Here is a 24,428-nt window from a genome sequence, read left to right as displayed (position 1 = left end):
GTGAATTTCAATATGGCGCTGTCCATGTCCCCGAAAATGTTCGCATCAAAATGGGATCATCACTAGGCTGTAACTGCAAAATTGTGGTAAAAAGAAGGTCAGACGAGTACTGTTCAATACCATTAAAATAAGCCAGACCTGTACCCTTTCCTGCCATGTCTTGTTGACCGAAAGCTGAAGCTAAGTGAAGAGAAGTCGACCAGCGAAGAAGGAACTACGCAACGCGGAACGGGAACAGCCATTCGTCGTGATTGTGCCGGGCGCAAGCCCGGCGATTAATAGTTTGTGATCCGCTGCGCTGATAGATGCACGTAACCCTGTGGCCAAATTCAACTGCGAATTCATTCGATGATTTCAATCATCGGTAATCAAATGTGAACGGCCATCCCAAAGCCAACAATAAGTTGCCAGGAAATGTTCCTTTCACCTTTGTATTAATAGCAAAAATAGTATTTTTCTATTTTAAAATTTTGGCAAATCGCCTGTCTTCACTTCAGATCACTCATTCAATGAACAAGGTTATAACCTTGGGCCCGTTTCTCAACACCGTTATAAGTCTAACTTCTTGACTAAATCGGAGATAGTGAGCTACTTGTCCGCTAACCGTTTCACGAAGCCCTCTTTACCAAGATCGGGTACAACAACCTCACTAAATATTTATGACACCTCCGAACCTGTCACAACTTCTTTCTTAATGACGTAGTGGCATCACGTGGGTAGACTATGACATGCAAAATAGTGCCTAGAAATGTGAAAATTATAATCTTACGTAATCAATCATAGATGTTGAAATTACATCCAAAAACAAGTTGGATAATGCATTCTATGATCATTGTAATACAAAGAATCTACAAAAACTGTTGGTAATACTCCACAAAACCATTCATTTTGAAATAGTAAAATAATTTAATCGATACAGATTCTACCACGTCAGGCCATCCATAAATGGACTCGTATTTGTCATTTTCAGACCCCTATTAACATTTTGATAAATTCTATCTCGAATTTATGCATAGAATTTGTCAAATCGTAAGTTTCAGTATCTAAGATTTAAAAGAAAACTGTTAAACTATATTTTGATGATGTTTGGAATCGTAAAATCCCGTATAATTATCATTTTACAACGAAAACCGTTATGGTTTTACTTTCGTAAACTATTAAAATTGGATATCCCGGGGATACCCATCTCAACGTCCACATGTGATTTTTTAGTCAAGAGATAAATTATTCATAATTCCATATTCTCAGCAATTGAATGCTCTAGTCTTCATGGTCTAAGTATGTATGGTGCATAATATACATGTGCTATTATTTTTAAAAGATGAAATTCCCAATTCATCACAATATTTGCAATTTTGTTGTAATTTTTCTTTTTGAAAATTATGCTATTTTGTGACTAAGGCTACGTCTCATCTGCTCTTTTTACCGATAATATCGATATCAAGGTATTTTAGTTAGAAAGCCTTTCGAGAAACGGGTTTAGTAAGATTGGAACTAACTCCCTGGTTGGTGGATAAAGATATGACTAACTTGTCCAGGTGTTGAGAAACGGGCCCAAGGTTCTCAGTTATATCTCCATGTGTGACAAAATAAAGGTGGCAATGTTTGGCTTATTTTCTCTTTTTCTTTGGGGCAAATGCTTGATTTTTTTACACTGACAGTTTCCATTAGACCTGTTAATTCATACCGCTTGGCTCTTATTTAAATTTGATTCTTTATATCATCTTTTTTAAATTAAAAATAGAGATCAAAAAATGAAAATTTTCTTGCCATATTACTTTCCACCAATAGAGGGCGTACACAAAAATATGCCCAAAATTCAAGTTTTTGAGCGCTCTGGTGAATACAAAAATTATTCCCACATTACCAATGTTAAATAAATTAAAACTATATGGAAATTAGTAATTTTGGTCACAAAAGTGACATATTAATGATTTTTTTAAAGAGTGTGCTCTATACAGCATTGGCATACATGTACCATAGTCCTACCTGTAGATTCTCCACAGGCCAGATGGTAGCAGTGAACAAGTGCTTGCCTTCAGATCAGACTCTGACTCTCTGTTCAGAAAGCACAAATTAGAATTTTGATTGAGAAAATTAAGGAATCTATCTGAAAGTGAAACTGGAAAAATTAATTCCTTATAAGTTAGGCCTTCTGTCAAATCAATGTTTAGATTTAGAAGAGTATGACATCATTTTTCTTGACTGCTTTATCTCATCATCATGGCTCATGTCTGTTATTTTGGTTGTTCAGCTGAACTCCGTTGGCTTCACTCACCAAATACAGAGACAGAAGTTTTAGCGCGATCTGTACAGGGGACTCAACGGCCATATGTTTATGTACTTAAGATCGGATAAAACAGGGAAGTGAATTTGCGCGACAGTCGAGGTAAGTCACTGTTTTTGTTCCTTTTAACTTGATTTTTCTCCGTTTTTTGGCAATTAATGCCAAGATGGAATATTAATTTGCATTTTGGTCGCATTAATTTTCAAAATTTTTATTCATTAAAGACAAAAATTGAAGAGCCGCGACGGGGGGATTTTGCATTGCAAGTCCCCTAGTGGTGGCTGCACGATAGTGACCCGTCTGTGTACGAGGAGAAATTTTTTTAAAATGTTAAAAAACTCCTCGAAACAGACGGCTGCCAGCTGTCTATGCTCATGCTTGAGTGAAGTCAAATGTTGAAACTCTTCTCATGGAATTTCTTCATTCAATCCAGAAATATATAAGACCTAGCCTAAAATGAAAATTCATCCTAGTCCTATAAGCACTCATTCAATGAACAAGGTTATGATCCTAAGCATTATTTAAAATTATATACATCCTTGTAAGTAGTACTTAGGATGATCTTTTTCAAACTCAATAAAAATCTTGAACTTCATTTTGGGCGACTTAGTAAAAGTTTGATTTTAAATTAAAGAAATCAGACAAGAATAAAGTGTAATGGAATTGGAAATGACGCTGTCAAAGAAGTCAAGTAAATGTATATATTTGGTTGCAAGACTGTTGTAGAATGACTCCCATCCTTCCATGCCTGTGGTTGAACTGAGAGGTCAAAGTGATGCCCTGCCCCTGGGGCGGTATTCTGAACATTGTCTTTTCTCCATATTTTATCTTATCTCAGAGATATGACAAAATCGGTATTCGGGTGGATGTCATAACTTTTGTCACAAAAATTGTCATAAATTTCGTTTCTTTAGCGCGCACCAAAAATATGGCGGCTTTAATGCGCGTAATCCTTTTATACAACAAAAGATATGACAAAAGTTATGACAGGGGGTAGCAGTCATAGATTTTGTCATATCTTTTAGTACCAAATATCCCAATACCCTGCCGACTGAATGTCAAGCATATAACGATATCATTTAGATTAGATTTTGGTATTAGTTTCACTCAACATCCACGACAATTTTTTTTAAATTATTTTTTCATGCTACAATTAGTTAGGCCCTACATATTAATTCCTCCTTTTTTTCTCTGTTTTCCTTCTTTTTCTACTTCTCCTCTAAAATCCTTCACAGCTCCCTGTCTCTCTTTGTAATTAAGCGCATCAATATTCGCGTAGTTGCGCGATGCCAGCAACAGAATTGGGGATACCCTCTACCTGTCACGGGGCATTCCTATTGGCTAGAAGGGCTCCCACTGGGAACTAACGATGATTTTGATTTGATTGCTTCCGAAAAGATGGGCGGGAACTTTGAGTGATATGACAGGGAAAAGACAATGTTCAGAATACCGATTTGTGACAATCATAGCGGTGTTACATCTCGGAGAGAAATGACAAAAGTTATGACAGTGTTCCAGAATACCACCCGTGGATCATGGTACTCCTCTGGTGATCTCATATTCATCACTTCTGGAGGAGTATTCATCTTGCTGCACACTAAATAGAAATATCAAATGAAAGTAATCAACATTTGATCTCATCAACGGTGGCTCATGCTTGCCTTGAGTGAAATAAAAAACAAATGTTGAAACTCTTCATGTGGAATTTCTTCATTCAATCCAGTAATATATAAGACTTAACCTAAAATTTGGGTTGTTAATGTTCATCAATTTATACAAGGATGTATATAATTTTAAATAATGGTTAGGATGAACTTTGTCAAGCTCAATAAAATCTTGAACTTCATTTTGGGCGACTATGTAAAAGTTTGATTTTAAATTAAAGAAATTAGACAAGGAAAATTGTAATGGAATTGGAAATGACGCTGACCCTGTGGTAGGGTCAGTGATATCGTTGATTGGTGGTTTTCTCAAAATAAGTACCTAATCCCCTGGGACAGATCTAGAAATCAAAAGATATCTATATCAAGGACAGCTTACTGTTTTATTTCCTCGTCAATGAAGAAAGTTGTAACATTTTATTCATTTTGTACATTTGGAGTGAATGGAAAGGTTGTCCCTACCTTCCATCACCAATATGGCCAATTAGAATTCTATCTTAGTGATAACGTTTTACAACCTAAAAAAAAAAATCCTACAGTAACGTTACCAAAAGCTTCAGTCTTGTCTAGACCTATACTTTGCTAGTTCTGAACTATATATGTTTGATTAATTGGCTCCACTTGCCACAGGGCTCAGCTCTGAACCTGTCATAACCACTATGTAATTTGATTATAATTTAGATCTTTAATTCTCTCAGCTTCAAAGTCTGCACTCTCTCCCTTAGTGCCTTGATGGCATGGTAAGCACCCTCTTTCACCACATTAGTCCAATAATTAAAGCTACTTTGACAACATTACAAATACAATGAGATGTTTGGATCTATGACCTCGCAAAACGTTTATGATACAGATCTTGACAGAATTCCAATCTCTTTTCTTACATTTCTTTCAATAAGCACTGTCATTAAAGATGTCGGGGCTATGCGCCTTCACTCCTGCAAGGAAGATGGCAGCATTAAGAGCAGCAGGGACAGTTCACCACTATCAGAGATATTACAGACTTGCAACCCAGCTGTCAGCCAAACACTTCTTGAGATGTACCTCTCTGGATGATCAGAAGCCTATTGCGAAAGTCCACACCAGTCCAAGAACATCTGCTGGATTACTGCGACCTGGGCAGAGCAGAGAATTCTTGCCAGCCGGCGAAGTACGGAAGATGTTCCTGGATTATTTTCAAGGGCCAAATGATCATGTGTTTGTGCCATCTTCATCAGTGATTCCCTATGGTGATCCTACACTGCTATTCACCAATGCAGGAATGAATCAGGTATGATCTGTAGGATGGTAGTTGATATTTACATACTCTGGAAGACATTTTACTTCATCAACAGTCACAACTCTGGTTATCTTCTAATTCACGTTCTCACTGGAACTGTCCTGTTCCCCCTTGTTTTGTCCCAATGAATAAATCAGAGATTTAGCAGAGAAAAGATACCAATTTTGCTGAAAGCAGCAGATTAAATGGCCAGACTCTTCTAGAGGTACCTAAGGGCCTTTTAACATAAAGGGATGCATCAAATATTACCTGTATGTATTTTCATATATGGCATATCATAGAATCAAATTTTCGTCCTATGGTAACTGTTGAGTTGATTGTATCTTGCTTGATAGGGGCACAGGTGTAATTTTAGATACTTTTCTATATCAGTATAGCAATCTGATATTAAACAGTTAACCTATAGCTGAAAATATTTGTGTGTGTTTTTACAGTTGAATCTGGAAAAAAGTTTCAAGTCTTTTCAAGTTTCAAGTTTATTTCATTTCTCAACTCAATACACGATAAGAAATAATTGCGCAGATATAAAATGATAACCATACAAATCAATACAAACGAATATACATTGCAAGCAATATGACTATACAAGAAAAGTAAATAAATTTTCATGGTGAACATTGTACAACGCCTACTTAGCTTGTTGTACGCGATCAAATGGGAGGCTGAATGTCACACATTCGTACCGTTGCACACAAGACGTACCATCCAAAATGTACCATTGCACGGCTTTAGGAGGTGACGTCACAATGCGATTTCATTGAATAAGATGACAATGCGCGTACAACCCGCTGGCTAAATGCGCAATGCTGTCCAAGATCATGTGCGCTTGTGGGCACGGCTTGTGGGATTTTGCTTTTCGCTTTCAATATTTTTGCTCCCTTTTCATAGATTACTGGAGGGAAAAACTCTTGGTTTTTTCATATTTTCGCTAGATTCCGAGGCGTTGTACAACACAAATAGCGAATATTCTTATTCGTGCAATGGTGTGAGATTTCGCATTCGGTTAAAGAAAGAAACGCTCTATTCAACTCGGCTAACGCCTCGTTGAATAGAGCATCTTTCTTTCACCTCATGCGAAATCTCGCACCATCGCACTCACGCCTATTCGCTATTTGTATACTGTATAACGTGATAATCATATTACCAATAACAATATATGCAATGGAAATAGAACAAAGTGTATGCCATTCTCAATGAAAAAAGAAAAAAATAATTGCAAGACTACATTTATAACTCTTTTTTTTCTATAAATAAGGTTGAGTAAATGGAGGGATCCACTAAAAAGCAGGGCTTGTTGGGTGTGGACCTCTCAGAGAATTAATCAAAGATTTGTCAGTATAGGTATAAATGAAAATGAGAGAGAGAGAGAAAAAAAAGAAGAAGAAAGGTTGATGTGATGGTAGATGAAGAAATACCGAGATAATGGATGAATAATTTAATCAAATGGACAAGGTGGTGCACATATGTGGTTGAAAGGGAAAAAGGGAAATCTGTTTTGAAATGTGTATTAAAAAATTTAAAAACAGGCTTTATTTCAAATTTAGAATTAATATTAGCTCTTTTTTTATGTCTTGGTGAATTATTCACTAATGGCAGTCTACAGCCAATAAAAAATGGTGCCTGTTGAAAATGATCTGCAGATAATGTCATATGTGGATTTTTGTATCTTTCAATGGGAGATTTGGTGAAAGGAAACCTAAAGAAATTTTAAATACTAATTAGCTATTCCTTTCTTACGCAAGTTGTCCTGTCCTTGTTCTCTAAATCTATCATTCTGCACAACTATTACATTAAAAAAACTCATTTTGCTCATCTATGCATATTTTCATATCACATTGTATTTCATATAAAATAAAAAATGAATTATTTTGTTGTTAAATGATTTGCCTGTGCAGAAGAATATAAATGTAATACCCTAACAGTTTCTTTTTTTCTATCTTTTATTTCATTTTATTTATTCATTTTTTTTTGGGGGGGGCAAGGAACAAACAAAGTACAGTACTTTTAGTATATTACAAAGTTTGAGAATGGTTTTATTTAGGTTCTGGCAACCTTTTTGAATTAGAGAGCCTAGAATAGTTTTTATGACTTGGAAATCATTGGCCACTTCTACTTAAGATGTGGAACTATTTTGCAATGCTGTTGCGATATCACTTTCAATCTAATATTTTCTTTAAATTCTCTTAACTTTACCATTATCTATTTCTGTTCCCTTTCATTCATCACTACATCTCTCTCTCTCTCTCCATACCTTTTAAAATGTTTACCACCCTCTGCAGTTTAAGGACATATTTCAAGGAACCATCCGTCCTGATATGGTTCAAAACTGCTACCGGCGGGTAGTCAACAGTCAGAAGTGTATCAGGGTTGGAGGCAAGCACAATGATCTGGATGATGTGGGCAAGGACATTACACATCACACCTTCTTTGAGATGCTTGGAAATTGGTCTTTTGGAGATTTCTTCAAGGTACTGTCAAGCCTGACCCAATGTCCCGAATTCACAAAGGTGGTTTTGAAAACCCACGGTTGAGTCCATGGTTTATGCAGATTTCATGTATGAATTACGCATAATTTAGCGCGTATCTGGCGCGTGAGTCCACTGTTTGAAGAGTGGACTCATGAATAAAAACAGTGGACTCATGAATGAAATAGCGTATCTTACCATGGTAACAGGCATTGATTTGGCGCACTGTGACAAAAGCGCGCATCGGAATTGGACATTTTTATACACGCGCCAGATACGCGCTAAATTATGCGTAATTTGTACAGGAAATCTGCATAAACCATGAACTCAACCGTGGGTTTTCTAAACCACCTTTGTGAATTCAGGCCATTCCCTCTGAAAAGTGAATGTACAGAGCATGTAGGAAATTACAAAAGTTAGAAGTCAATAGCTTAACCCTTTTCCAAAGAGAAGCAGAATCATCAGCTCAACATGAATTATACCTGGTACCAATACCATTTCTTGAATTAAGACACAGTTCCTGATCATGTAGAAATGAAATAAGTTATTTGTCTTCCTGTTTGTCCTCAAACTTTGTTTTGGTCCTTTTATAACTCTCAATGTAATGTGGCTGATAAGTCACATATTTCATTAGCATGCTATTCCAAGACATCTGTTCTGGTGAAAATCTCCATGTGAAGACGAATGTGCTTGTAAACCTAATGTCAGATGGAGATGTAACCCCTATTGAAATACTGATTATCATACTGTTCGAAACCTAAAACCCTATCCCATCCGAACATGTATGTGTTCCAAATATAAATGGAGGCAGGAGCAATTTTTGCAGTTATCCAATCACCATGCATTCATGCTTCACTTTTGTGTTGACCACAGAAAGAAGCATGCACCATGGCCCTGGATCTGTTAACCAGTGTGTACAGACTGCCCATTGAGAATCTCTACTTCACCTACTTCAAGGGACACAATGAGCTACAGCTAGAAGCTGATGAGGCAACAAGGCAAATATGGTTAGATTTAGGGTGAGTGCTCACCTTCCCCACCATTTTGTACTATGTACTATGCTAGATTTCATTGATATTATTATCAGAAATTGACAGGTCAAATGTCAAACCTTGTCAGGGTCATTACTGTTGAGTGTGCTGCATGAGGGCCCGTGAACTTACCGACACCATCTGGTCTTAATGCAATCCAATAACCCTTTTTAAATATTTTTTTTACTTTAACCAAAGGTCAAATTGGGAATTATTGGTCTCCTCTTTATTTTCTAATAAATGTACAATTTAGAAGACATATATATTACTTGGAAATTATACAGTACTTACTAGCTCTGTATTATGCCATATGTCATGGGCAGTATTTGAGAAAAGAGGTTACCAAAAGTATTACTTTAGATGATTGATAATCAAGTCTGCTGACTGAATGGCAGCCATCACACACTTGCCCCTTGCTAAGGGCCTGAATGTGGACTCTCAGGACCATTGTCCCCAGGCCATGGCCTAGCCTTCCAATCTTTAAGTGTTCAGATTTTGATAGAATGTTAGCATGTTTTTTTTTTAATGAAACCTTGATTTCTTTGCCCCAAAACAAAATTCCTTATTGAAGAGAAGTAGGCCTTATGAATATTGATTTCTTCTTTGATAGTGGTTCCAGATGTGGAACATAGCGCACATAATCACCTCTATATTTTAGGTGATGAGGTAAGCTATCATTTACTCATTCAGCAGAATGTACTCGCAATCTTCCTCAGCTTCGCTAGGAAAGATAGCTACATCCATCTTGCCTTGAAAGTGATGGTTCGCCCATCACCTTCACTAACAGTGATTATTTGCTCATTAACATCATTTGTAAATATAATATTATTTTTTCACCTTTGTTTTCAATCCTCCAGAGTTCCTAAGGATAGAGTCCTTCCCTTTGGCCTGGCAGATAACTTCTGGGAGATGGGTGCTGTTGGTCCGTGTGGACCTTGTACTGAGATTCACTTTGATCGTCATGGCAACAGAAATGCATCACACCTTGTCAACTCTGGTGACCCTGATGTACTAGAGATTTGGAATCTTGTGTTCATGCAGTTTTACAGGTTGGTTTTTCATTGGGAAATATATGTTTAAAGGAGGAAAATGAAGTAATGACAATGATACTAATACAGATATGCAAAGACATTTCTATTACCTGTCAAAATTCTCATCTTGCTTCAGATATAAAAATATGCTTTTCCAAGATTCTATCATTACCCATGTCTGTTCAATAGAAAATGATATACAGTTTTCTTCCCTCTGAAGATTGTATAGTTGTATGCTTGAATACAAATGATTAACAGTTTGAGTGGCTCAGTGGGGATTTAGCTTGAATTGAAAATATGCACATTACGATTGATTGATGGTATTGATTAAATGCATTTTTTTTTTCCAGAAATGAAGCAGGAAGTCTTTACAATCTTCCCAAACATCATGTCGACACAGGGATGGGACTAGAAAGACTGGTATCCATCCTTCAAGGAGTGCCTTCCAGTTATGATACAGACTTATTCCAGCCTCTTATCAAGACATTGGAAGAGGTAACTATCTTAACTATCTATCTTTATTCATGGTTGTTCGTCATGGAATGGATCAGTATCTGCACAAATAATTTAAACCTAATCAGGCTGGGGATTTGTTTGGCATCTCTGGGCCTTGGGGAGAAGGGGGATTTCAAGGGGGATCCAACCCCCTTCCTTGAAATTTTGGTTGCCAATCACATGAGTTCTACTCTAATTTGCACAGTGGTATTGTGGGATGTAATCTGCATTTCTGTGTCAATAATTTTTCTGAAATATATCATTTTATTCATATGAATTAATTATATAAATTTATGCATAAGCCGTATATTTTGCTCTAATTTTACTAAATAACAAAAATGAATAAAAAATGACATATTGTGCAGAGAGTGGGGGTGCCTCCTGAGCCTGGCTAGGGTTTAAAATAAATGAGGCAGTCTGGTGCAAAATAAGTCTCTTAATATGTCATTTGATGGCTCATCAGGTTTGTAAAACAATATTCTTCTGTTTGTTAATCGACCTGTTCAGTAAGACCATATCAAAGGCTATTTAGAGAGAAAGACCAGGGGCCCGTTGCAGAAAGAGTTGCGTTTAAACACAAGTCAAAAAATCAATTGCAAGTCAGAAATGCGTGCTGTTGATTGGTTGAAAATCAAGTTGCCCGAGATTTTTAGAGTTGCGTTTGATTGCAACTCTTTCTGCAACAGGCCCCAGGATCATTTTGACACAGCCTATTGAGCAGTAGCAGATCATGTTAGAATGCTTACATTGAAATAATAATAATAATAATTCAATATTTATCTAAGAGCTTTACATAGCAAAAACCTAACTACTTAACTTAATAAACTAAACTCACTTATTAACTTAACTACCTAATCATCCAACGTTAACTACCTTACATATCTAAAATACTAGCTTACCTACGGACATATTAAAAAAAAATCATACTATTTACGGAAGAGAATTTGTTTGTTCTTTGACAGACCTGTCATGTAAGACCATACCAAGGTTTATTTGGATAGAATGACCAGGATCATATTGACACAGCCTGTAGAGCAGTAGCATGTTTAAATGCTTACTTTTAAATTGTTTGTTCCTTTTTTAGAAATGTCCAGTAAGACCATACCAAGGTCTATTTGGAGAGAAGGACCAAGACCATGTTGATACAGCATACAGGGCAGTATCAGACCATGTTAGGATGCTTACTGTGGCCATTGCAGATGGCTGTAGACCAGACTCTCAGAAACGTGGGTAAGAAACAAAGGATGAATACAAGTACCCTTTAAACCCTATATAAATGCCATTCAATCAGTTATCGTACAAATTTATCAATAGTCTACAAATTGTATATAATGTGCTGTGTACCTTTGTATGCTAGGTGCTATAGAAGAAATATTATTATAAATCTATCCTGAATTTTCATTCCATTCAATTCTTTGAAAAATTTTATTTTCATTTTTGTCAGGATAAAGAAAAATATTTTGAATGTAAAATTGGTAATTATACCAATTTAAAACATGTTTTATATTTTGGACATACACAGTCATGTTAGTGTATCGGTTAGTAATAAACTGGAAATATTGACCAATACTATTAGGGAAATTTGCCAAAAATTTAAGACAGGCATTTTAGAGCAAGGTATATTTACTTCCGCTGTTTTGCTTTCAAATTTGGAAAAGTAAACTTTTTTATTCATTGGTACAGTGTTGAAAGAATTTGTAATTCACTGAAAACCTGATAGATAATTTAGAATATCCAAACAAATTTAGGTTGCCACTTCAGGGTTTCAAAGCTATTATTTACCTCTCTCGATTTGTGAATGATAGGAAAAATGATAGCATTGTGCAGAACTTCCTGCATAATTGGGGGGTATTTTCAAGGTCATATATCAGACCGTGATCCAACTAGTTCTATGTTTTTCATTCTTATATGTAGGTATGTTATAAAGAGAGTGATCAGGAGAGCAGTGCGATATGCTACAGAGAAACTTCAGGCTTCATCTGGTACTCTTGGCAGTCTCGTTCCTTTGGTTGTTAACTCTTTGGTAATATATTGGGAAAGAGAAATAAAATATAGAGAGATGGGGGTATCTGTTGAATTACCATCATGACTTTAAAAGTTTATGGATCTGTTTCTTGAAACTTGAAAATAGTAATCAAGTATCACTGAACATCCTGTGCGAGTTTCAGGTCACATGATCAAGTTCAAAGGTCATGTGAGGTCAATGACCTTTGGCCAAGTTGGGGGTATTTGTTGAATTACCATTATATCTCAGTAAGTGTATTGGTCTGGTTCATAAAACGTGGAAATAGAGTAACCAAGTATCACTGAACATCTAGTGCGAGTTATAGTAGTTTTCAAAGTCAGCACTGCTGCTATATTGAATCGCGTAATGCAGGTGAGACCGCCAGATGCATTCCACTTGTATATACTTTCTTCTTCTAGGGGAACACCTTTCCTGAATTGGAAGAGAATCCTGGGTATATTGCTGATGTACTGAATAGGGAAGAGGAACAGTTCTTAACAACTCTGAGGAAAGGAGAGAAATACCTCAAGAAAGCAATAACAGAACTTGGTGCACATGAAGTATTACCAGGTAAATATACCCACCTCCTTCCCCTTGTCCCATCGACATTCAACATCCCCCCTCTACGCAAATGTGAAGGCATTGCTGACACAAATTTTTCTTGTTGATTGTAGTCTACTGCCCCTCTAGTCCTGACCTTTGAATTCTAATATCAGTTATCGTAATTGGCTATAAGCAAAGAGTCACAGAGAGATGCATGTAAATATATATACCTCTATTAAAATCAATGATACAGTTTTGAGAGAGACAGAGAGAGGCAAGATGTGCATATATGTAAATAGGAGAAGTACATATCTATTTTTGCTAATTGAATATTCATAGAACCAGAATATGCCAGGCAAGGTTCAAATTTTTGTTACCACTTGGCACATTGTAGGTGATGTTGCTTGGAAGATGTATGATGCCTATGGGTTTCCTCTTGACCTAACAACCCTGATAGCCAACGAGAATGGACTTGGTGTGGACATAGAGGGCTTTGAGAAGTCTAGAATGGAATCAAAAGAGGTGTGTGGGTCTTTAGTTTTAAGCTCAGTATCTGCTCCTCTGACAATAGACACATTTTACAATCGTGTGTGTAATTTGCGCTATTATTATTACTTGGCTTTAATCTTGAGAGATTGGTTGACAACAGTACCCATATTTCCCTGCAGTCACTGTGTTTCTTTCCAATTCTTAGTACATGTGATTAAAAGCCTCATGAGTGTTTGTCAGAGGGTTTTTGGTTCAGAATGATATGAGAACTTTAGGTAAGGATTGGGTTTGAAGTTTGGCTCAATGTTGAGATTCTCGATCAGAGCATCATTGGCAGAGCAAATGTCATGGAAATGTAATATTCATACATTATGTATAGAACAATTGATACCAAGGGAAAAAATATTCTCTGGCAAGGTTAGCAAGGAAACCTTCCCAGGGCTTAGGGGAATTCAGGGATGAATTTCCATAAAGCCCCTGTGTAATAGTTCCCCTGAATGACTGCCCCTGATACATGATCTAATATTCCCTTACTTTATTTAATTTGATAGATCACATCAAAAGGAGGGATCAAGAACGAACAGCTGCTATCAAACAACAAGCTCGAGACGACAGACATCAGTCACCTACAGGAACAGTCTGTTAAGGACACAGATGACTCCTATAAATACAACTACCAGCATCTAAAACATGGAAAATACAGTAAGTATTTCTCCGAACCGGCTTGCACTCTGCACATTTTGTGGAGGATTATTTTTAAATTTTGGAGGAAAAATGTTGCCTCAGGGAAACGCTTTGCAAGGGCCAACTTAGAGCTTACATGGATATTTATATTTTTATTTTGTGTTTGTGCTTTCACTCATAGTCAAGAAGGGAAGAGGAGATTTCTAAGCTACTTTTAATTGTTATGTACATGTATTTTAACCTTTGTATCCAGACTTAGGGGGTAATTTTGAAGGTTTCCGTACCTTTCCTCTTAAATGTATTTCACTGCTATTGTGAGAAATTCACTTCTAGTGAATATGACCTGACTGAATATGATATAAGAGTATTATTCCTTAATACAATATGTTCTTTTTATCTTTATGAAGACAATATTCTCTTAGATATTAATGATAATAATATCAACGTTTTCTAAAAGATGTAGAGCTTGTTAAGTTGTTATTGCATTGAATTACTGGTATTTTGGATTGTCTTTTGAAAGAGTTTTGACCAAGGTGTAATTGTAATATGGTAGAATATGCAAGATTGAAATGCAAAGGCATGTTTCTAGTCAATAGAAGATTTAAAAACATTCAGTCATTTACAGTAAATGTTATCTTATGAAACATGTTTATCTTTTTTTGTTTCAATCAATGTAGCTTTCCCTCTTATTCACTCTCACATCCTTGCCTTGAAGACACCTGAAGGTTTTGTTGAAAGCATCCAAAGTGGTCAAGAATGTGGTATTATATTAGATAGGACCACCTTCTATGCTGAGCAGGGTGGTCAACAATGGGATCAAGGATCCTTTGTGTCGGCTCATGATGAAGTAAGTGACAGACTTTTGAGTATATATATATATATATATAATGTATATGATGTTTTGTTGTTTTTTAGATTGTTCTTTGGACCTAATGTTGCCATCATAAAATGATGAGAAGGGGCCCGTGACTGCCACGTAATAAACCATAATTAAATTAAAAGTACAAGGTTTTACATCAAGCTGATTCAATGTTGATGCATTACTCAATTATCCTTATTTTCATCAAAGTTTCTTGAATGGCGGGTTTTATTTTACTTTCCATATGCCAAATTTGTGACAGAATATTGTGAAATTATCAATTTTCAGGCCACTTTACTTTGCTTGCTTTGAATTTTGCAAAAAAATAATAATATGTCCATACTCATCCACCTACTTTTTTACCACAGCTATAGCTGTCTTTCCTACCACCTTTCTGTATGCCAATTAATATGCTCGTCAATGTAACTTGTATCCTTTGTAGGAGCTGATGTTTTCTGTTTATGACGTGCAATCTTACGGCGGTTACATTCTTCACCTTGGGACTACAGCTGAAGCAGTATCTGTCGGTGATCATGTGACATTATATGTAAATGAGGTGAGTGGATTATGATACATCGAGAAAGTAAAAAAGTTCCTGGAGGGAAGGAGTGTATTCTCTGAAGATAAATCTGGGTTTGCATCCAGACTTGACAAGAAATTCCTTTCATGCTTGCAGCAGGTATCTCCCTGAGAATCTTTTCAGTTCCAATCTTCAAACTTCTCCATGGACAAATCAACAAGGAATTGAGAAAGTTGCGGTTGAGTCTTACATGCAGTGAGGTCATAGATATAACTTGTCAGATTGTCTTTTTTAATTGTTAGAAAGGATATTATGATAAAAAGGTCTATTAAATTCAAAGAATTTTCTTCAAATATGTTTAAACCATTTATGTGTATCTCGGCAAACTAGCTTTCAGCATATACTTATTGATTAGGCGAGATATGATCAGCACTTCCCAACCACTTTAAAACAGTTTCTTCAATTCAACCTCTTGATCAGAACTTGACTTGATATGCTATCATTTCTGCAGTAAACGTATGCTCTTTATCCATGTATATAGGATAGAAGAGAGAAACTGATGAGGAACCACACAGCAACCCACATCTTGAACTTTGCTCTTCGACAAGTCCTAGGTCATGTTGAACAGAAGGGGTCAATGGTGGCGCCAGACAGGTTCAGATTTGATTTCAATACTGAGGTAATCATGAAATATACATGATGGTCTATATTCATCAAGTTGCTTGCTATGAAGAGTGTATCCTAGTTTGAAATACTTGTGACTCTTTCATCAGTGTCGGGGGGGGGTGTCAATATCTTGCATATCAATTTTAGGTCCCAAGAATCAATAAGTTCTGCAATGAACTGCAATGGATTGCTGGTCAGTATTTTGTTGAAAAAGAAGTTATGGATGAATATGTTATTGTTAAAAATGATCTGTCAACTGTAATTACTGATAAAATTTAAAATCAATTGAAAATAAGTTTCTTCAACACCCCTTAGATGGTGAACTTCCTCTTGAATTTTACATGAAGCAAAGTTAATAAAAGTTAAATCAATTTTAGATCTGGTTAACTCTTGAATATTATAATTGTAGTTGTATTACGAAATATATGAAGTTAAAGTATTTTTGGAAGTGGGAGGAAAGTTTGAACAGTATTTGATATCCTGATGGCATTCTAATTTTGTTGAATAGTACAGTGCAAACATTGTCCTTTAATATAGAAATCAATCTCAGACAGAAAGCTACAACAGATATCCAGCATTGCCAACAACCTCATCTCTGAATCCCTACCTGTCCATCGTGAGTCCATCCCTCTTCAGAAAGCCCTTGGTTTAGAGGGTCTTCGGACAATGACGGGTGAGACCTACCCTGATCCTGTCACAGTGGTCAGTATTGGTCATCATGATGGTCAATTGATTGGGGACATGAATGCTGTTGGTATGGAGACATCACTAGAGCTCTGCGGTGGGACGTGAGTATCTCCTGCTCATAATATTTTTCGCTCAATCTTGATTATCTTGCATTGTGCTTACAGTGAATATTTCATTGAGGTATGTGTTCATGAAAATCTTCTCATGTAAACATTTGATGGTCAAACCCACCTCAAGAAGCAAACACAATAGATAAAAATGTAGCACTGCAGATCTAATGTAAAGTAAGAAATTAATGAAATTTCAAAATTTGGTAAGCTTTACTAAATAGTAATATACAGAAGATAGACAAAATGAAATAAATATTCAATAAAAGTGTGTGTAATCATTTGCTCCGTAATTCGTATACCACAAATGCTGTGCAACTAGAAGAAAAATGAAAAGTCCCTTTACTTTTTTTCTTTCCTCTCAAAATTTTTCTCACTTTATTATTTTCTTATTTATTTAAATCATTTGAATATGCGAGAACTTGTTTAAGGAATGTTAAAATGTATTACATGTAATGTAAACTTTTCTGAATCGCTTTTATGATATATCATGAAGTAAAAATTTTCTTGAAACTTAAATACTAATTTGTGAAAAAGCAAACAATGACTTGAAAGCAAATATAATTTTTCTTTGATTTGTTCCATAGTAGTAATTTCTTGAATGCGCTGGAAACAGCAGCTGGCACCAAAGACAAAACTGTCATTATTGATTGGAGGTCTTCATTTTGACTTCTTGACTTGGAAGTATGTTCAGTCGGCTTTAACAGTCCATTTTCTTCATTTCTCTCTCTCCCTTCTAGACATGTCCAGAACACTGGTCACATTCGTAGATTGGTCATTGTATCTGAGAAGCTGGTCAGTAAAGGTGTTAGAAGACTGACCGTAGTAACCAGCAATGACGTCATGTTAGCTGACTATACCTCCAACAAGTTTCTGCAGAGACTTGGCCAGCTTGAGACAGAGGTTAGTGTGATTTAGAAAGAAAGATGTCAAAGGGTTTTATTGTCATTTTTGTTTATTTCCTTGTGACGTCACCCACAGCATAGTCACACCATGCATTAATCGCAGTCTTGTTCTCTCAAATTATATAAACCTCATTGAAATAGTTCAGTTTTCCTGGGATCCTCTGTAAAGTTGCACGGGATCCATCGTTCAGTTAGATATTTCTTTAATTTTCAATTCTCACTCGCAGCCCATGTCTGCATTCACCATGGTAACAGGGCTCAACAGCCAATAAAAATAAATTGTTTCCAGAATACATGTATTTAACATTAATGGCAAGCTGACCACAGTAGGTTAGCTCTATAAAGAAAATGTTCTCTTGTCATTTTTTAATACAGATTCACAATGTATGGACTTCAAATAATCCAGAATCAAGAGACAGTGTGATGGAATCTTTGGAAACCTTTATGCATGATGTTGAAGGAGCTCATATAGATCTATGGAAGAAGAGAGAGATGAACAGACGAGTTGCTGACATGCAGAATAAACTTAAGAAAGCAGACAAACTCAACAAGAAATCAGTCATCAGACAGGTCAGTCATAAGAGTGGTTCATTTGAAGATTTTGTCTGATGGTAAGATGTAAATCATGAAAGTATTAGGTAGGGTAGGTGTCATTGGATCAGAGAAATCTCCCTGCCAGTGTTGTCAGAGCAGAATTGGGAAAAGAATAAAGAAGCCTTTGCAAGAGATAAAGAAGATCTAAGAATCATGTAAAAAAAGACCATCTGGTATCATCCCTATAGATATGACAGTAAAACTTGAAAAGGTGCCATTAGGAAAATGAATTGTCCCATGTTTTAAAATAAGACAAAGTGGACTCTGTAAATGCTGATGAATATCAGGTTATATTGGTTTCACACAAGGATCACCAACTGGTAGTCCATGAGGCAATGAAGTAGACACACTCAAATTATATTGCGTTGCTGAAGCTTTGACAGGAAAATCCAAGGGTATTGTTTTTTTATGGATTTCTTTTCATTGTAGATTTGAAGAAAAGACGGGGGGTGAAATAAGAACGGGAAGGAGGAGGGTAGATCATTTTTTTCTGGAAAATTGGACTTTAATTTTAGATGCAGTTCCTGGAAATACAATGGATGCCACAGTTTGATTTTGATATTGAGCACTGTATTACACAAACAAGTAAAGATATTCTCATTTCTCAACTTTGGATGCGGCAGTTTGATTTTGATATTGAGCACTGTATTACGCAAACATGTATACACAAACAAGTAAAGATATTCTCAATTCTCAACTCTGGATGCAGCAGTTTGATTTTGGTATTGAGCACTGTATTACACAAACAAGTATAGATATTTTCAATCCTCAACTTTGGATGTGGCAGTTTGATTTTGATATTGAGCACTGTATTACACAAACAAGTAAAGATATTCTCAATTCTCAACTTTGGATGCAGCAGTTTGATTTTGATATTGAGCACTGTATTACACAAACAAGTAAAGATATTCTCAATTCTCAACTTTGGATGCAGCAGTTTGATTTTGATATTGAGCACTGTATTACACAAACAAGTAAAGATATTCTCAATTCTCAACTTTGGATGTGGCAGTTTGATTTTGATATTGAGCACTGTATTACACAAACAAGTAAAGATATTCTCAATTCTCAACTTTGGATGCAGCAGTTTGATTTTGATATTGAGCACTGTATTACACAAACAAGTAAAGATATTCTCAATTCTCAACTTTGGATGTGGCAGTTTGATTTTGATATTGAGCACTGTATTACACAAACAAGTAAAGATATTCTCAATTCTCAACTTTGGATGTGGCAGTTTGATTTTGATATTGAGCACTGTATTACACAAACAAGTAAAGATATTCTCAATTCTCAACTTTGGATGCGGCAGTTTGATTTTGATATTGAGCACTGTATTACACAAACAAGTAAAGATATTTTCAATTCTCAACTTTGGATGCGGCAGTTTGATTTTGATATTGAGCACTGTATTACACAAACAAGTAAAGATATTCTCAATTGTTCTTTTCCTGTAGGTTTCTGCGAGATTAAATGAAGAGTTCAGACATGGTAATACAAATCAGTCATGTCTGGTAGGAATGGCAGGGGATAGTATTGATAACAAGGTAAGAATAATTTTGATGTCTTATTGACTACTTAGTTTCCCATGTAGGATTGTTATAGAAATCACAAGATTTTGTCGCTAAAGAGTTTAAATCATTGCTGCATTTTTCTTGGGAAATATATATTTTTGCATAATTTATATAGAAAAGCCCTGTAACATAACAGATACAATAAATGGCACAATGGATTGTGATAAGATGTCTATGGTAAACTATTTAGGCAAGGCTCCACACTAATGTTTTTTCTTAGTGGCCCAATCGGTCCACCAAAATTGTCAATTTCATATTTTGGGTGGCCACAAACTTCACAAAGCAAATTTAGTGGCCCTGAACAATAGAAAACATTACAATTTATCAAAAGTGTGGTAGCCCAACCGGGCCACCAAGTGTTGGCTTTTTCAGAATTTTGGTAGCCCAACTCTCATTTTTTGTTGTCCCGGGCCACTGCTAATGTCGAGCCCTGATTAAGGAAAATTTTCAATCAGTTGTTTGCATCGCTAAGTAGTGAAGACATGAGGGTTTTGAAAATTGAAATATATTTTGCTTTTAATATGTTTTATTTATCAATGGTGGCATTTATTGTAGAAGGAGAAATGCTTTTCAAAATATTTTAATAGTTGGAGATATAGCTCTACAGCAAGTTCCAAGGAAAAAAAATGGAAATAATAAACTGTCCTTTAGTGCCATCTGTAATACAAATGCCACTATTTTGAAAAATAAAGATGTACAAAGCAGTCACATTTTCTTTTCTGTTAGTGTTAGTTTGGTGGGGGGGGTTTAAGTCAAGAGAATCTTTTAAATGAAATAAAGTGTAAAATTGCTGCAAGGTTACCTGATCATGGCAATATTTTATAAAAACATACCACCAATAGAACTTATTCTATCAGTAATAGCCACCGTGGAACCTTTTATTTTGATTTGCCATTTTGAAAGGTCACCCTAGTAGCTACTGTGTTATTTCATATAATTTTAACCTTGATTCTAAAGTAATAATCTGTTATTCATTGCATGTCTATATCTCTTCCAGGTGCTTCTGAAAATACAACAATCATTAGAAGACGACTTTGGCTCTACTCCTGTTATGCTTTTCAGTACCGACAAGGAGAAGGCTTATTGCATCTGCAAAGTTCCTCAGGTAAATTTTTTCTTCATTCAATTTTCAAATTAATGAATTACACATGTATTAGTACTGGTGTTCTGTGACAGATTCAAGCCATGAAATGGTGTTTGTAAATTGATTTCTTGATAAGGAATTTCTTTTTCGATTCCAACCATCATCCTGCTAATTTTTGTGGTATGAGTGGTCAAGTTGCCACTCTTTGTAAACACAGGCTAACTATTGTACCTTGCCCAAGTTATTTATTTGAAATCTGTCTCGTTTGCAATTTTATTTTTGTATCTCATGAATCAACTATCTCAATGCTGATCCTGATTTCCAAGCATACTAGACAAAGACTCAACTGTGACCTGCATTCCTCTGTGTTTACAACTCGAGTGTACATTTCACTCCCTTTTGAAGATAGCTTCCTTGTCAGTTTCATTCTGCATGAGAGTAGATTTCATGGTTTGATTGACACTTGGAATGTTGAATGAACATCTGTTTGTTGTTGATTTCATACACTTCTGGTATCTGGTACATTACTTCCTGTAATTGACACTTTGTTTGTTCTTTTCACTTGCTCTTGATGAGAATATATTGAAGGTGACTTTCAAGAAAGATTGAACATGTTTTTTGTTTTACCTTCTCACCTACCCCTTCCCTCCAATAATTAATTGTACTTACAAGCTTTAGCCATCGATTATGACATTGCAGTTTAAGAGGTCACATCCAATGGCTAAAATATGGCTCTTCTAATTTTTTTTTAATAGCATTAAACCATTAAAAAAAATCTCAAACTTTGGCATTAATAATGAAAGTAATGCTGTAGCCACAAATACCTTTACTAACACCATACTAACAATTTCATACCATTTATTGTTATGTATAAAAATTATTCGTAAAGGTAATTGTGACAGTAGCATTAGCAATGTAGGTATTTCATTTCTTCTGCTTAATCATTGTTACGATGATGATTGAAGATTCAGCATTCATTGAATACATTTTTCATTTCATTTGTTTCATGCAGGAGTTTGTTTCGAGGGGATTACATGCCAGCCAGTGGATGGACTTTGTAATGAGTGAGATCAAGGGGAAGGGCTTTGGCACAGAGACCTTTGCTAGGGGGCGTGGCTTAGCATCATATAGCTTGGAAGAATGCTCGGAGAAAGCAAGACAATATGTAGTACAGAGACTTGAAGAAGATACGTAGCATTTCATACACAGGAAATATCAAGTAAGAGCTATTTGTTAATGTCATATTGAAGTATATGGTTATGAAAGGTATGCCGATACTAGCCAGATGTGTGCTATTGTTGCAGCTTGACACATATGCTATCTTGTATATCACTGTCCTTGAGTTTCATTAGACTACTTGAACAGTATATGCAATATTCATTTCTTGATGGCTTTTTAAATTTTCACACAAAACATACATTCATTGTGGAAAGGCAAGTTGATGAGTTTATAACCAACCAATTTTAAAAGAAATATTTATTGTGAACATTGGAACAAGGTCACAACACCCAACAATGCTGTATGAAGTTCATATTGGAGAAGCAAGGGATCTTTGTATGAATAGATTTCTGTATCTAACATGATAGAGTTAAGGTCATGCACAATAATACAATCCACAGTGTGCAAGACACAATGTGCAATAGCCTATAAATGGGTCAGATGCATAAAAAGTAGCAATTGCATTCGCTTGGCTTCTTCTTGGCTTTTGCTTGATTGCGTATGCATAATAATGAGCGAGAATGCTTTTACTAGTAAGTTCAAGCAATCGCTATCTGGCTCCTAGCATTTTCTTGATGATTAAGCTATTGCTAAAAAGTGTATGCATGAAGCGAACATTTCACTTGTGCATTTAAGCACTTGCTTGGGTTTTTTCAAGCTCCGCCAGAGCAGCTTGAGCGTTTGCTTGATCAGGGCATTCGCGCATTTATACGCCAATCCTACGGGACGTATTATGGTGTCACGCTCGGAGTCCGTCCGTTCGTTAACTTTTCCTTGTAAACGCAATAACTTCAGTTTAAGTTAACCTTAGTTCATATTTATTATTGTGTATGATACTAGCATGGATATTACGTGCTCGCCTTTGCGACACTTGTTTAATCATGTTTATGCACCTGAGAGAGAACCCCCAAGGTGTACCGTAGCCTACAAGTACATGTTTTATTCCTAATAAGTGCGAACCAAATGCCAAAAAATAAATTTATCCGAAAGAAACGAGTTTGACACCACATCTGAGGAATAAATGTTTACTAAAAGAAGTGGTAATTTGCACTGCCACACCTTTGCGTTCAAGTCCTGTTTCTACGAGTCATGTTCGCACCAGCATGATTTCGCTATTGCTCAAACCACTAGCAATTAGGCAAGAAAAGTGTTCACGCACTAGCAAAGGGTTATGCATACGAAATTAAACAATTGCTGAAGCATGATATTTTGAATGGCTAGCTATTGCTTGTGCTTGAAGCAATTTGCTTGCCAGCAATCAAAAGGTCCCAGCAAATTTAATTCAATTCGAACTCAAAACCTGCCAGTCACCAGACTGTTGCACTATTGCTGAACCACTTGTGCATGCCCCTTGAAAGCATATGTATTAGAGAAAAAAGTTGTATGCAAGTAGATCTTGTTTCCTCCAGTGCACATTCATAGAATTACTCTGTGTCTCTTGTGTACATCATAAAGTAATTTTAGGTTTTCATGCATCAATAGTGGAAATGGCTGTTATACGAATCATGGTTTAGATGAGAAATCTATTAAAATATGAAATTATTTGGTAGTTTTTGTACAATGTATTCCTACTTTTACGAGGTATGTAAACTATTGAAAAAAATACAAATATTGTGCGAATGTCATTGATACGTGTATCTAATTATAGGGCTATGAATTCAAAAGGGTGTCATTATTAGTATTTCAACATTTGTAAATGAGAATTTTTACAAAGTGACCTTTCTATTGCCAAATAGGTCTACAAAAAATTAGTCAACTTTTAAGAGCTGATAAGTGTTTAATTGAAAGCTGGTCTACTCTTCATTATGGGAAATAATTACTATTGAAATGCAAAAATTGACAACTTTCATTACTACTATGAAAATATTTAATTGTATTCAAGTCAATTTCTACCTTGCATGCATAACAAACATTAGTCATGAGCACTGATTTTCATGTCCAGAAATTTCCACCTTATTTCTAATGTTTTATATTCATATTATATGATTATCACAAGTCATGAAACAAAATATCTAGGTCACAAAATCAAGAACTATCCTTATTTATGGCCATAAGAGGTTAGTTATGTTCTTTAATATCATTTCAAAGTATTTTCTAACTATAGTTCCAAAAAAAGCTTTGCCAGTGATATCAGTCAAAAGGTTCGTTGTGCACCAGTTGTCTGATGTTCACAAGTCATTGATATAGCAGAATATTGGGTCTAAGGATAATTTTGCCCGTATAAATTTCTAAATTACAATTCAATAC

At 35.7% G+C, this 24,428-nt stretch overlaps 1 protein-coding gene across 2 annotated transcripts; it reads left to right on the top strand.

Moving 5' to 3' along the window:
• On the top strand, positions 1 to 23,868 carry LOC121424185 (alanine--tRNA ligase, cytoplasmic-like). 2 transcript variants are annotated; one of them, XM_041619795.1, is made up of 20 exons: positions 1 to 86; positions 4,845 to 5,215; positions 7,504 to 7,692; positions 8,563 to 8,708; positions 9,578 to 9,769; positions 10,102 to 10,246; positions 11,331 to 11,476; positions 12,161 to 12,269; positions 12,671 to 12,821; positions 13,189 to 13,316; positions 13,835 to 13,985; positions 14,645 to 14,814; positions 15,269 to 15,382; positions 15,888 to 16,025; positions 16,550 to 16,800; positions 17,547 to 17,709; positions 18,087 to 18,281; positions 19,763 to 19,852; positions 20,877 to 20,984; positions 21,976 to 23,868. In XM_041619795.1, exons 2-20 carry the CDS (start codon positions 4,859 to 4,861, stop codon positions 22,156 to 22,158), a joined length of 3,126 nt encoding a protein of 1,041 aa, XP_041475729.1. In that variant the 5' UTR covers positions 1 to 86; positions 4,845 to 4,858; the 3' UTR covers positions 22,159 to 23,868. The 2 variants fall into 2 exon arrangements, with proteins under 2 accessions (XP_041475729.1, XP_041475737.1); XM_041619803.1 differs by lacking the exon at positions 1 to 86 and adding an exon at positions 360 to 364.
• Positions 23,869 to 24,428: the final 560 nt, after the last annotated feature.

This window comes from Lytechinus variegatus, chromosome 1 (assembly GCF_018143015.1).
Source record: "Lytechinus variegatus isolate NC3 chromosome 1, Lvar_3.0, whole genome shotgun sequence".
Taxonomy (NCBI): Eukaryota; Metazoa; Echinodermata; class Echinoidea; order Temnopleuroida; family Toxopneustidae; genus Lytechinus; species Lytechinus variegatus.
Note: the sequence above shows the minus strand (reverse complement) of the source record. Positions and strands in the feature narration are given on the sequence as shown.